The 16246-nt window shown below is 35.0% G+C and overlaps 1 protein-coding gene across 1 annotated transcript; it reads right to left on the reverse strand.

The window, feature by feature from the left end:
- Window positions 1-1800: 1800 nt before the first annotated feature.
- LOC139901313 (uncharacterized) lies at window positions 1801-10369 on the reverse strand. The gene is made up of 10 exons (XM_071884041.1): window positions 10268-10369; window positions 9935-10048; window positions 9595-9681; window positions 4057-4131; window positions 3837-3924; window positions 3534-3675; window positions 3314-3428; window positions 3139-3210; window positions 2700-2813; window positions 1801-1893 (listed from the first exon to the last, which is right to left on the reverse strand). The coding sequence occupies exons 1-10, from the start codon at window positions 10367-10369 to the stop codon at window positions 1801-1803; spliced, it is 1002 nt and encodes a 333-aa protein (XP_071740142.1).
- Between the last annotated feature and the right edge of the window lie 5877 nt (window positions 10370-16246).

Genomic DNA, 16246 nt, shown 5'->3' on the forward strand with positions numbered 1-16246 from the left:
CCAACCCTACACTTGTTCAATGTAGTCATATGTATTTTTACTACAAAATACATTAGGTGAGTTTCATTTTCCTTTTTACCCTTTATATTTTTGGGCTAAGAATACATGCGCATTTTTTGTAAATGTTTTACGAAATAGACACAAGTAATTGAAACTACATTATATGGTTGAATGATCGAAGCCGAATATGCCCCTTTTTGCTTGGTAGCCTAAGAATTAGGGAACATCACTAATTTTGAGAATTAGTGCACGCCTAATTGACGCGAATCCTAAAGATAGATCTATTGGGCCTAACGAACCCCATCCGTTGTAGCGGATGCTTTAGTACTTCGATGTTGTTTTATCATGTCCGATGGATGTCCCGGAATGATAGGGGATATTCTTATATGCATCTTGTTAATGTCGGTTACCAGGTGTTCAATCCATATGAATGATTTTTGTCTCTATGCATGGGACGTATATTTATGAGAACTGGAAATGAAATTCTTGTGGTCTATTAAAATGATGGAAATGAATGATTATGATAAACTAATGAACTCACCAACCTTTTGGTTGACACTTTATAGCATGTTTATTCTCAGGTATTAAAGAAATCTTCCGCTGTGCATTAGCTCATTTTAAAGATATTACTTGGAATCATTCATGTCATATTTCCAAAGACGTTGCATTCAAGTCGTTGAGTTCAGTAAAGATTATGATTAAGTGAATGACAGATTAGATCATTTATAGATAGATATTATGAAATGATATGCATGCCTGTCAACTTTCGATGTAAAATGAAAGTTTGTCTTTTAAAACGAATGCAATGTTTGTAAAATGTATCATAGAGAGGTCAAATACCTCGCGATGTAATCATATGTTATTGTATTCATTCTTATGGATTAGGTCGGGTCTTTACAAATGTAAATGCTAAAAACATTTATTTTAATGACCCGTTCGACTAAAAAACTTGTCGTTTTTACAAATATATAAAGACGTGTATTTTCGCATACATATGTAACGTAATTAATATCGTAAAGAGAATTCATATTTAAATTTTAAATATTAATAATATAATAATTATAATAAAGATAAATAATAATAATAAAGTTTGTTCAAAGTTGAGTATTTATATTTTTAATAATAATAATAATAATTATTAGTAATAATAAATGTCTTTTGAAATTTTTTTAGAAAACTAAAATACAATTATTATATAGAGGTTGTACAGTATGTTTTAAATTTTGTAAATTTGTTCATTGGGTGTTCTGTAAAAGATTATACAATTTAGAAGATATTAGTATTTTCTTTTATAAAAAATTTCGTATTATTTTATAATTAAATTAATATAATGATATCATCAAAGATGTTTTAAAAATTTTCTTTTTTAAAAATGTTTATTTATGAAATTATCATTTTAGAGATTTAATAGATATATTTAATTTAATATATATAAGTAGATTTAATTTAATTGTAAAATAATTCTATTTATGACATCACCTACATGTCCTCATAATTTTTCTTTTTTCTTTTTGATTTTTTTTATAGAAGGGAAAAGGGTAATTATTGCATCATTTTAGGATTTTAATAGAACTTATAGATAGATTGTGATGTATGTATCAAAATAATTTAGTTAGTTCCAAACAACATAGGTGCTACCAATGGATTGTAATTACAATGATGATAGATACTCTAAAAATTACACCTTTAGGATCAAAGGAACTCTATAGTTGCAGAACTAATAAAAGTCATTAAAACCAGGAGTCATTTCAACATTAACCATGAGAATTTCAGCCTAAAAACGATGAATAGGTTCTTATTTTATATCCCAAATAGAAAGCAATTTGAGTAGCACGGAATTAGTAGAGCACTATCTTCAATAGCCAAAGGTTGTCGAAACGGGTTCAGCTGAACCTGGGGCAAAAGCAAACCATCAATGAAAGTACAGAACCAACAACAATGCACTTTATCAAAATAAAGTTGCAAGTACATTCTATTTAAAATACTATTTCCTCCATCCCAATTTTATTGTTCCCAAACAACAAACACGTAGTTTAAAAACATGTCATTATTACATTGTATTTTTGTGTACTTTACAAGCTTACCCCTAACATTTTACCTATATTTTTGTATTACATGCATACATTAAGGGTACAAAAGAACTTTATCTCCTCACTCTAATATATTTATAAAAATGGACAATTAATTTGGTACAGAAATACTAGACAACAGAATAGTAATACTTTTCTACCACAAAGATAAATTTGGTAAAAGAGTTTCATGATCTATAGTATCTTGCATACCCTCCAATATTAATGATATATTGAAACTCATGGTTGAAAATCACAATCACAAAGATTATTAACGAGGATAAAGAACCGCGCTTCGCTGCGGGATGGTTTTGATCGGTTAACGGTCGTTGAACTTAACGTTTTAAAAACGGTTATCGGTCGTTTGGGAGGTTTTTTTTTTTTTTTTTTTTTTTTTTTTTTTTTTTTTTTTAAAGAAGGTTAAAAACATGTTTAACAAAATACCCCCAAAGTTGGGGTTATTTACCGTTGTGCGATGGTGAATAGTGTAAGTCTCACCACTATTAGTATTAGTTGTAATATAATATAATTATTATAATTATAATAATGCAAATTTCATGACCATTTTGAATACAACTTTATGTTTGTATTAAAAAAAAAAAAAAAAAACCCTCAAAGTGAAGAACTTACAGGAAGTGTGAGTGGACTACCAGTCACAGAGGTTAGACAGTTGGCTGCAAGATGGCAAGCTTCCTCACAGTAATCAGAGAAAATGGCAGGGATTTCGATTTCTCTTATCAGCTCCTGAAAGTGCAATATGACCTTTGAACTACAACACTAGCATATAAAAGTGTCAAAATGGGCAAGTTAGCTAGCAGGTTGAAACAGATCGGGTTGAGACGAAACACTTTTCGGTACAAAACTTGCAATAACTAAGATTAAGGGGGGTTTTGCCTACTGAACATATACTTGTGAGCTGAGCTGACTTTCAACCCGTTCGACTTATTCACCCAACTCCAATTACGTCCCTTGACAAACGTAACTATAGATTGAATTTCTAGAGGCTAGTTGATAGCATGTGCAAGAAAAAGATATATGAAAAATAAAAAAAAATAAAAATATAACATACAATAGTTGCTGACCAGCTTTTGTAAGCAGCTATACCAGCATTTGGAGCTATGATCAAGTCTGGAAGAAATTCCTAACAGTAAAAAAAAATACATCGCTAATGAAGATTTTAATAAATAATCCATCAAGTAAAACTACTAGATAAACCATGTATATATAAATTATACTGTATAAACCTTAGTGATATCTCGGTAGCGATCATGATAATAGCCTGAGTGAAGACTTGATGTAATTGCTGAAGAGTTATCAGTAGTTGTGTATGAACTGAATTCACCGTTCCCAGATTTACAGCTGCAATTAGCCTAGATGCAAGACGCATAATTACAAAGATTTATCGTCTCGCCATCCCTATTTATATGAATCTTTTTACATTTAACTTTTTTTTTTCTCTTAAACAAAAAAAATTCCTTAGCAACATAACATGACGACCTGTCGTGTGAAACTGCAGGCCCAATAAAATCTATATGTACTTGCACTCCAGGAAAAAGAGCGTGCAGCTCCCCAAAGACGGAAAGTTGATAAAGTTCCCTTTCTGGCCCTTCAAAAAGGCAATTCATATATAAATGAATAATAGATACCATAGTTTCATGCATTCATATAAAACATATCATTCCCTTATGTTAAAAACTTTCAAATACACAAGCGTAAAAAGCAATAAACCAAATTTAGTTCTGAAAGGTACAACTGGATAAGACATACCTAGGTAATGTATGCAAAGCTCATCCATAGTTTCGGAAATCAATTGTCTAGCAGAAGCAAGTTGAACGGCCTGATATATGGTCAATGGCTGGATTACAATCAAAGTTGTAGTTGCTGTTAAAGCTTTAGAGTTCTAAATAAGATATGATTATGTACAAAATTCACCTACATTTATTTATATATATAGTTTTATAACACTCATTAGATAAGTATAAATTACCCAGTGAAGAAGCAGAGTCGCAGGAGAATCTAAGGGGATGCCTCTCCACTCATAATAGTCTTTCCAACAACTTAACTACTTTTTTAGTACGCACAAGGACCCTGCTAATGAAGATTCTATATTTTAGATTTAAGAAACAGTTGCAATCGATAATAATAAAGTATATCATATGAATAATTACAATTGTCACTATTGAGGTGGAATTTAGACATTTTAATTAGCATTAATAACAAATAACTATAATCAAAATCAAAATCAAAATCAATTAAATCTAGTAATAACCTCACTATCACTATTGCATTTATTTTGAGACAAAATAAGTACTCCCTCCGTCCCAAAAAAAGTGTCCATATTACTATTTACATATGTTCCAAATTAAATGTCTCTTACTCAAAAATAACACTAAAAAGTCAATGAAACTCCAATTTTACCCCTTTTATATATGGAAGTTAGAAAAACATTTACTCATAATTTCTTCTCTCACTTACTTTGTTAAGGAAACTAATTAAATCGGAGAACATATTAAATGATGGACAAAATGGACATTTTAACAATATATCTCAAATTGAACTTTTTTTTTTTTGTTGGGAGACACTTTTTTGGAGACGGTAATAAGAGAGCTACCTCAAAATATCCAACGATGCAAGTGAATCCATGTTGGAAACTAAACTTGATTTTGGGCTATGTGTTTTAGATTTGGGCTTGCAAGTATACAAATATTTTGGATCAAGATTATAGCCCATTATGTAGAAGCTTCTTGTAATATGTAGTAGTGAAAGTGTGTAGAATGTGTGTAGAATAATCTTGTAAAATATCTAGGTCTAAAAATACTAGGAAATATCTAGATAGTAGTAGATGATGGAGTGATCTAGACTACTCCATTGAGTAGTATAAATAGAGGGCTTCACCCCTCATTTGTAATCAAGCAAAGAAAGCAATAAGCAATAAAAGAAAAGCTTTCAAGATCAATCTAACTTCTAAAAATCATCAATCCACTCTTCCACAAATAATATACATAACCTCCTATTTCTAACAAATTGGTATCAAGAGCTTGGTTCGACAAGATGATGGCCAACAATGTCATCACGTTTCCTCGCCTCACAAAGGATAATTATGATCGATGGAGCATTCAAATGAAGACCTTCCTAGGTGGACAAGACTTATGGGAGATTGTGGAGGAAGGCTATGAGGAACCTGCAGAAAAAGGTCCTCTCGGCAAGGAGAAAAAATTAATGAAGACGAACGATCAAAAGGCTCTTTCCATCATCCAACAAAGTGTAGATGATGGAGCTTTTGAGAAAATTGCAAGTGCAACCACCGCCAAGAAAGCATGGGAGATCTTGGAGAATTCTTATAAGGGAGTTGATAAGGTGAAAAAGGTTCGACTACAAACACTACGAGGTGAGTTCGAATCCTTAAATAAGAAAGACTCAGAATCAATTTCTGATTATTTTACAAGAGTCTTGGCGGTTGTCAATCAATTAAAGAGGAATGGCGAAACTTTAAGTGATGTGAGGGTCATTGAGAAAATTCTTAGATCATTAGATTCAAAATTCGACTATATAGTCGTAGCCATTGAAGAATCTAAAGATCTAGAATCAATGACTATCGATGAACTCATGGGTTCACTACAAGCCCATGAAGAGAGGTTCAATAAGAAAAATAAGGAGCCTTTGGAGCAAGCTTTACAAGCAAAACTCTCTTTCAAAGAAGAGAACAGTGAAAAGACTCATCAAACGAGTCAACGAGGTCGTGGTCAAGTACGTGGCCGAGGACGAGGGCAAGGATATATCAAACGTGGAGGTTATAGTTCTTACAAAAATGAAGAAAGAAGTCAAGATTTTCACCCGACAAGAGGTCGCGGGAGAGGCTACACAAGTAGAAAGCCAAGGTATGACAATTCTCAAACCAAATGCTATAATTGTCATAAATTTGGCCACTATGCTTCGGAATGCGAGAAGTCAAACAATTACGTGCAAGAAAGAGCAAATTTTGCACAAGAAGATACTGAAGCCGTGGAAAACACTTTGTTACTAGCATGCAAAGGTGAAGATAACGGAGAATCAAATTTGTGGTATCTCGACACAGGTGCAAGCAACCATATGTGCGGTGACAAAAACATGTTTGTGGAGTTAGACGAGGTAATAAGTGGAAATATCACCTTTGGAGATTCCTCAAAAGTCCCGGTTAAAGGCAAAGGTAAGATCCTCATCCGCTTGAAAAATGGAAGGCATCAATTTATCTCTAACGTGTATTATGTGCCTAATATGAAGACAAATATACTGAGTATTGGACAACTCTTAGAGAAAGGCTATGATATTCACATGATAAATCGTAGTCTTTATCTGAGAGACCAAAAAAGAGGTTTGATTGCTAAGGTGCCAATGTCAACGAATAGGATGTTCTTGCTAAATATTCAACATGACATTCCACGATGTTTAAAAGCATGTTTCAAAGATAATTCTTGGCTTTGGCACATGAGATATGGGCACTTAAATTTTGGAGGCTTAAAATTATTATCAAGTAAAGGAATGGTGAAGGGTTTGCCTCTAATTAATCACCCGGATCAAATTTGTGAGGGATGTCTTCTAGGAAAGCACTTCCGAAACAGTTTTCCAATAGAGGCTTCTAGTAGAGCGAAGAAACCTCTAGAACTTATTCACACGGATGTGTGTGGACCCATAAGCCCACCGTCTTTTAGTAAAAATAGATATTTTCTTCTATTCATTGATGATTTTAGTCGAAAGACATGGGTCTATTTTCTAAAAGAAAAGTCGGAAGCTTTTGGAATGTTCAAGAAGTTTAAAGCGTTTGTGGAGAATCAAAGTGGTCTCACCATAAAGGCGATGAGATCCGATCGTGGAGGAGAGTTTACATCCAAGGAATTCAAGGAATTTTGCGACAACAATGGCTTACGACGTCCTCTAACTCTTCCATATTCACCTCAACAAAATGGTGTTGCGGAAAGAAAAAATAGGACCATTCTTGATATGGCTCGGAGTATGTTAAAGAGAAAAAGGATGCCTAAGGAGTTTTGGGCTGAGGCAGTGGACTGTGCGATCTATCTAGCAAATCGTTCGCCCACTAGAAGCGTCAAGAACAAAACGCCCATTGAAGCTTGGAGTGGAAGGAAGCCCGGCATCTCACACCTTCGAGTGTTCGGAAGTGTGGCATATGCTCATGTGCCAGATCAGAAGAGGACGAAGCTCGATGATAAAAGCGAGAAACTCATATTCGTGGGCTATGACTCAAGTTCGAAGGGTTACAAGTTATACAATCCCAAGACCGGTAAAGTAATCTCAAGTCGAGATGTGGTGTTCGATGAAGAAGAAACATGGGATTGGAATGTTCCCGAAGAGGAGAACTACGACTTTCTCCCTTATCCATTCGAAAGTACTGCAAGGAACGAAGAATATCTAGAAGTTCAAGAACCTTCTAGTACACCATCTTCGCACTCTCCACGTACTCCAACCACTACACCTAATGAAGTGACACCAACATCAGGAGGAGAATCAAGTAGGCTACAACATCACACAAGGAGCATTAGGGAGTTGTACGAGGTAACCCAGCCTATGGAGGATCTATCATTGTTCTGCCTTCTTGCCGATTGTGAGCCAATAAGTTACGAAGACGCAGCAAAAAGCCAAAAGTGGAAACGTGCCATGGACGAGGAGATTCAAGCAATCGAGAAGAATGATACGTGGGATCTTGCTACACTACCAAAAGGGCATAAGGCTATTGGTGTAAAGTGGGTGTACAAGGCCAAGAAGAATTCCAAAGGTGAAGTTGAAAGATACAAGGCAAGGTTGGTGGCGAAGGGATATAGTCAACGAGCTGGCATAGACTATGAAGAAGTATTTGCTCCCGTCGCTCGTCTAGAAACTATAAGATTAATAATCTCACTTGCGGCTCAGCATAATTGGAAGATTTATCAAATGGATGTCAAATTCGCGTTCCTTAATGGCCACTTAGAAGAAGAAGTCTATATAGAACAACCTTTGGGATACATCGTGAAAGGCCAAGAGAATAAGGTGCTGAAATTGAAAAGGGCCTTATATGGGTTGAAGCAAGCGCCTCGAGCATGGAATAGCAGGATAGACAAGTATTTCCAACAGAATGGCTTTACAAAATGCCCACATGAGCATGCTCTCTATACCAAAGTAAGCAAGGAAGGAGATGTTATGATTGTGTGCCTATATGTGGATGACTTAATATTCACTGGCAGTAATCCCAAAATGTTTGATGAGTTCAAGAAAGCAATGGTTCGGGAGTTCGAGATGACCGACATTGGACTTATGGCTTACTATCTTGGGATTGAGGTAAAACAAAAGAAAGAAGGAATATTCATATCCCAAGAAGGTTATGCGAATGAGGTGCTCAAGAAGTTTAAGATGAATGACTGCAAGTCAATAAACACACCGGTGGATTGCAATCTCAAATTGTCAAAAGATGATGAAGGACACTTGGTGGACCCAACACAATACAAGAGTTTGGTTGGAAGTCTGAGGTACCTAACCTGCACGAGACCAGATATTCTCTACGGAGTTGGACTAGTAAGTCGATATATGGAAGCACTTACAATAAATCACTTGAAGGCGGCCAAGAGGATACTTCGCTACATCAAAGGTACGATTGACTATGGCCTGTTTTATTCGCCTTCTGAGCACTTCAAGCTAGTTGGATACAGTGATAGTGATTGGGCTGGAGACATAGATGATCGTAAGAGTACGAGTGGTTTCGTGTTCTATATGGGAGATACGGCGTTCACATGGAGCTCGAAGAAGCAACCCATTGTGACTCTGTCAACGTGTGAAGCCGAGTTTGTTGCAGCAACATCGTGCACCTGTCATGCAATATGGCTCAGGAAGTTACTAAATGAGCTTAAGTTTTTTCAAAAGGAACCTACAGAGATATATGTGGATAACAAGTCTGTGATTGCTCTAGCAAAGAATCCAGTCTTCCATGATCGAAGCAAACACATCGATACAAAATACCATTACATAAGGGAGTGTGTTACAAATAAAGAGGTGCAGATAAAGTACGCGAAGTCACTTGACCAAGTTGCTGATATTTTCACAAAGCCCCTAAAACACGAGACATTTCAGAGATTACGGAATATGCTCGGAGTGACGAAATCAAGTTTAAGGGGGGCTGTTGGAAACTAAACTTGATTTTGGGCTATGTGTTTTAGATTTGGGCTTGCAAGTATACAAATATTTTGGATCAAGATTATAGCCCATTATGTAGAAGCTTCTTGTAATATGTAGTAGTGAAAGTGTGTAGAATGTGTGTAGAATAATCTTGTAAAATATCTAGGTCTAAAAATACTAGGAAATATCTAGATAGTAGTAGATGATGGAGTGATCTAGACTACTCCATTGAGTAGTATAAATAGAGGGCTTCACCCCTCATTTGTAATCAAGCAAAGCAAGCAATAAGCAATAAAAGAAAAGCTTTCAAGATCAATCTAACTTCTAAAAATCATCAATCCACTCTTCCACAAATAATATACATAACCTCCTATTTCTAACAATCCACACAACTACATTCACATAACCATATTCCTACGCGGTGGATCCCAAACGTATCTAAGAATGAACACCTAGTCTCCACCTTTTCATACAACTGCATCAATTCAATCAACTTGAACCCATTTATACAACATAACAGTAAGACCATTTAATTTTTAGTTACTGTGAATCGTATAAGTTGACATGTCTAACATAGGTTATAAAATTATATATTCCTATTGAAGTGTTCAATGATATTTAGAAGCATTGAAGTGAAAATATTCATAACGTTTGAATTGTGCATTAAATTTTTTTAAACATATGAACATCTTCTTTTAGGTGATTTTTTCTGCTTAGCAGCAACTTACCTTATCAGTAGCCACTTGACAAAAAGTAAATGGAAAATCATTTAACAGCTCCACACAAAACAATTGTTTTTTCAGCCTTCCACATTCTTCTTTATGAACACTCCAATGTGATATCTTAAAACAAAATAATTATAACACACAATTAGCTGCGAGAATGAAATTAAGCTAACCATAACAAAACTAATTACTGATGAATTGATCATTATACATCAGTCAAATAGATTAATTTCATTATAAGTAGCATGCACGAAACTAGGGTTTTTTAAATTCAGGACGTATAGAGATTGTATATAGTATGAATATGTTGTGAGGTCACAGAGAAAAATAGAAAACCTGATGAGAATTGGAGCAATAGTAAACGGCACCGCAACTGTCGCACGGGCGGTTTGCTGTACCGGAGCACTGCCGCCGAATTCCTTTCGCGGCACACTCCATTTTTACTGATTTTGATCGTCAACTGTCAACGATAGTATGCCAGGAATAGGGCAAGGCTCTGAAATCGAGTATGAGAGTTAGAATTTGATCAGGCTAATTTTCAAACTCAATACGAGTTTCAGTTCGAACTCAAATAATAATTTTTTTATATTCAAAATCGAGTTCAATATATGTTTATATTTTTTTTAAAAACTAGTTGACATAATTTTTTGTTTAAGCTTAATGCTCGTATACATATTCAAACTCAAGTTCGATTAAACGATATTAAATAGATCCGAAGATCAAAAAGGTAGAAGTAAGAGGTATTGCGATTGCACCGTATCTTCGTCGAGGGGTTTTGTACAGTTTGGTATCAAATAAATGGATAATGCAAGAATCCTTAAGACGAAGTTGAAGTCAAGACTTCAAATAGATAGAAGAGTGAGAAGATCGCATCGTGCTCTTATAATTTGCACGGCAATGCTGGTGATATCGGGTATGGAGACGCGGTTCAAAAGTTGCTTCGATGATGACAAAGTCGGGGATGTTGGTGGTTGTTAACCATTAATTTAAAAATAAACCACAGTATCAAAAAGTTATTGATACTACATACACATGTAAAATACAAAATACATTGAACTCACATAATTGTAAATACAACCACCATCTTTCTTAGGCTGTGTTTGATAAAATGACTGATTTAGCATTGAATGATTCAGTGTTATGAATGGTTCAGAAGCTCTGATTCAATATGGTTCTGAATGAAAATCACTGTTTGATAAGCATTCTGAATGAATACTCTGAATGATATAAAATTATCATTTTAACCGTATGTATCATTTTTTTTTTCTTTTTTTCTTTTTTTTTTAACCTTATGTATCATAAAACCTTATGTGACGTATGAGCTATTCAAGCATATGTATACAATTTGACGAACTCATTTTAAGGATACATTTTGGATACAACTAGCTAAGCAAAACCATGATGATTAGATGACACAAACCATGAACGATAATATTAATACCACATGAGATTCAATAAACCTTATGTCCTTTCACCATCGTAGTATTTGGTTTCTTGTACAAATAATTCGTAGTATTTGGTTTCTAGTACAATATTCATCAAAAAGATGGGAGCAATACCCTAGATTAGGTGACTCAGAAGGCTTAATCGATGCTAACAGTCATATAAATTAAGAAAATAACAATTATATTAAAGATGAAAAATTAGGGTATTAAAGATGAAAAACAGAAATACCTGAAGTTCTTGTAAATGAGTGCGTGAAGAGATGAGAAAAGAGGATGACAAGTAAAGGGCATCAGGGGAAATCTGTACATCTGAACCATTTAGAGTCAATTTGGAAGGTGAACCATTCAGTGGGTTTTTACCCTAGTTTCAGCACTATGTCTCATCCAGTGATGTAAATCAAACACGCTGAATGCTGACCGATCCAGCATTAAGCTCTAAATGGTCCCATTCAGCACCAAACAACACACCCTAGTCGTTGGAAACCCTCACAAGATGACGTAGTAGTTGGTAATCATCACAAAACTTGCAAAATATCAGAAGAGGTCTCATATTTAAACATCATTAGCTTCGAAACGGTATTAATTACTGCATTTTCCAGGTTCGAATCTTGTTAACGTCCAATATCGAATTAAAATGAGCTCTTGATGGGAGGGGCGCCAATCTGCGCAATTCACATGGTTACGAGTCTTGTCGCTCGGGGGCTCGTCACTCAAAGGTTTTACTCGCTAGTGGAGACCAATGTGGTTGTCGTTAGGAAAGTTTCATCTACGAGCAAAAAAAAAGACAAAAAAAATTCAAAATGGGAAAACAATTTTAAGATGGAGAAAGTATAATACAAATTCCAATATATTTTTTACTGGTATCCAACACACAGAAGCTAGACGGTTATTAAACAATCAACAAATGCTGTCACAAATCACAGATCTTGCATTATTTTATTTATATTTTGGTTATAATTGGTTGTAGTTTCCATATATGTTGATGTATTCATTTAATTTTGAAATGTTTTGTTTAGATTTTAATCGCTGCTCTTAGATTGCTGCTTTGATGGAGTTTTTGGTTAGTATCACTGGCTTGTTTCCTCTTTTTTGGTTCTTGTGATTTGGTTTTTTATAAAATATTTATGGGTTATTCATTTCTTTTTTATGGTCGATAATTTTTTTTAACAATAAAATTGAGATGAATTTATTATCTTTAAGACTACTCTTAACCATGACAGCCTGTCATACAACCACATTGTGTCACATCAGCGCCACCTCAGTAACTTTTTCCTATCACTTAACCCGTCACACTCCCTAGTATTCATGACACCTGTCATACAACCACATTGACCCATTTCAAATATCATTATCGTTGTCGTCGTCGTCGTCGTGGTTATTGTTATTATCATCTTTATTTATTTAAAAGTATTTATTTTTGATTCAAACGGCTAGTTTTTTCAGACCGATTTATTTATTATATTTTCTTTGTTTGAAAAACGCTCCTAAAAACGGCTAGTTTTTCCATTAATACTCCCACATAACTCAAATCATAACACACTGTAACACCCCAAATCCGGTTTACAAAAACAATAACGCATTTTTTTTTTAAACTAAGTTAAATACATCAAAAGGCAACCGTTTAACACTAGTTTTCAATGTGCCCAATATACAACAAAACGCATGTTTAACATATGACTAAGTCCAAAACATTCATTTCGACACCTTTCGACCCGCTACACAACAAGTGGGTAATTACGACCCATTTACGCTACAAACCGAGTTAAGACTCAAAAATTCCAACCCGATACCAAGAGCATAATCCCGGAGATTTACCAAATCCCTTATCCACAACCGAATATCCAAAAGCTATCCCCTCATGAGCTCGATCACCCTAAAGCAACTAGTCTAGCAACTAGAAGTATTCTCCTTACAAAACAGTATCTATAAAAAGGTAACAACAACGAGGGGTAAGCTTACGCTTAGTGAATGCAATAATTATACATATACATATATAATCTACTTACTTGCAAACACTTACACAAATACCGCATACGAGCTAGCAATTCAACAACTATGCAATCACAATGCATAAACTAAATATCCGCAATTCACAATAAGCTAGCATCGCGAATAGCATATAGTTCACAATTTAATATGCTAATACAAAATCACACAATCATGGTTAACCATAAGCACAAGGGAATGGCGAGAAAGACCATCGGTGTGCACAATATCCATTAGTGTACTTAACACCGCGTATCAATAGCCCATGGGTGGTGTCTTAACACCGCGACTAACCCACCCATCACAACAAATGTGGTGTCTTAACACCCCGACTAACCCACACGTCACTTCCCAAGTTAGAATTTTGCGATTATGTGCGAATTGATCAAAACACCGAAGAAAATCCAGGCGACTGAACCGATCTGTTTGACATTTGCGGCTCCTGCCAAAATGTCAGAATACGCTAGGAGAGACAAGTCGAAATTTTGTAAATTCCATGATGATTACGGACATGAAATTGATCGTTGAAAATACTTTATCGAAAAGGTGATCGAGTGTCTAAGGAAAGGTGAGCTTAATCACCAAAATCCAGTGAAAAAGCAAGGAGCTGCGTCACAAAGCAACCAGTCAGAGAAACCAAAAGAAAGGTAACGACAAAAACTCTGATAAAACTATAAACATGGTGCATGCATGGCATTCTGGTCAGAGGCGCAAGGCCGAGCAATTGGAGGAGTGGGAAGCAGAAGCTATCACCTTCCCTCCGATGCAAACAATTAATCCTTCACATGCTTCGATAATCATTAAAGGTCGCATCACCGATTGCGGGTACAATGTGAGATGATTAAACATCGATACAAGCAGTAATGTCGATGTGATGTATGAGCGTTGCTTCAAGCAACTCTCAGTGACAATTAAGTCCAAGATGCGTGTGCCACGACTGTTTTGTCGGGGTTTTCCGGTGAATCAGCATGGCCTTTAGGGTGCATCGAACTTGAACTAGAATTGGTTGACGATGATGACTCAACCCACACACGCGCTTTCCTTGTTGAATTCTGTGTGGTACGCTCTTATTCATGTTACAACGCACTTTTAGGGCGACTAACTTTGCAGAAATTTGGCGCGGTACCTATACTGTTCACGGCATGATCAAGTTTCCTACCAGGCAAGGTATTGCCACCATCCGTACAGAGTCTGGAAGAGCGTTATGCGCTTCGGTAACGCCACCTAAACCATTGCCTACGATTGAAGAACATGTACAAAGTAGTTCTATCCTTGTTAATTCAAAGTACCCCGACAAGCGTATTCAAGTTGGTGAGAATCTCTCAGATAAAATCAAGATTCAGTTGTGCGACATACTGGTAGCCAATATGGATATCTTTGCATGGTGCGAGGACGTTATGACTGGGGTTCCACTTAATATCGTTGAGCATAAGCTGAATGCAAATCCAAACCTAACTCCACTGCGCCAGAAGAACCACCCAATGGCACCCGAAAGAAGTGAGTGGTTAACGTTTGATGTGTGAAATCAGGTTATAATATTTATAAACTAGAATTTACCGATTAAAAGATTACTACACAACTACGGGCAGTGTACCCGAGTGTACCCGATCGTGCAATAGTATAGTTTGGTAAAATTCAGGTATCGTTCCAAGGACAGTATGGATGCAATTCAAGATTGTAACTAAATTGTAATTAATTAACAAGACTAATTAAGAAAGCAAATAACGAGCAAATAAGTAAAAACGCTGAGGTTTTCTGTTTAATGACCGAAATGTCAAAAGCAATAATAATAACTAAAAAGATTAAATAAAAAAAGTAGCGAGCAAACAAATACCAAAATGAGACAAATATGTTTACCTAGACTCTATTCACTTGTACGTTGGATTATTAAGATTAAGACCTAGTTAATTTGTGGCTTAAGACTTAATAGATAATTTAATGTGGTTAATTAAATATAGATTATAGTGACTAGCTATAACCCTTACCATTATCTCAATCTGATTTTAATATCAATTATACTTATTAATGTGGTTAATTAAATAAACTCAATTGATAAATACGTTTTAATAACAAGAGATAATTCTAGTGATGTGCTATTCAACTCTCATTAATTCATTAATTATAAATCTAATCGATCAAATGGTGGTAAATAATTAAGCTCAAGACCGTAACAGTTATTCAGAGATTCTATCAAACTAACCAATACAAATTTAATCCGACAGTACGAGTATTTAGCCTAAGCAAACATAATAAAATTTAGCTCATTACCATAATATGAATTGAACACAAACACAAATAATTATTGCATAAATAATTCATCATTCACATAGACATGAATAAATTAATTAACTAGCAATAATAAATTTGATTCATAAACAATAATTATTATTCGCTCACATGCCTCTTTCTTTGTATTGTATTTCTTCATCGATCCGATGAAGGTTTTTTATATATAATTATTATTCGCCGAAAAAAAATCAAAACAACGTGGACTATGAGTTAACAACTAGACAAAATCAATAAATTGGGAAATAACTCCCCTCTCTTTTGTCTGTGAATGCTGATATCACCACAAGAGTTAGGGTTCACCCTTTGCTTTGCACCAATTAAAAAAGCACTTTAATTTCCTTTGCTTGTCTTTTGCTGTGCTTGTCGTGACCTTAAGAACTCCAAGAACGGTCCACTTAATTTGCTTCTAAATACACAAACACAAACTAATCCGTATCCAAATGACCCACCTAAAAAAAAATTAGTTGACTTTGACTGGTTAGAGTTTGAGAGCTTGGCTCTGTTTGATGTTTATGTATTCATCACTTGATCATAGATGCATGTAAGTTAAGTGATACTGTTTGTAATTTTGATTTTTCACTGTTTTGTGAAAAAT

The sequence above is a fragment of the Rutidosis leptorrhynchoides genome, chromosome 3, assembly GCF_046630445.1.
Source record: "Rutidosis leptorrhynchoides isolate AG116_Rl617_1_P2 chromosome 3, CSIRO_AGI_Rlap_v1, whole genome shotgun sequence".
Lineage (NCBI taxonomy): Eukaryota > Viridiplantae > Streptophyta > Magnoliopsida > Asterales > Asteraceae > Rutidosis > Rutidosis leptorrhynchoides.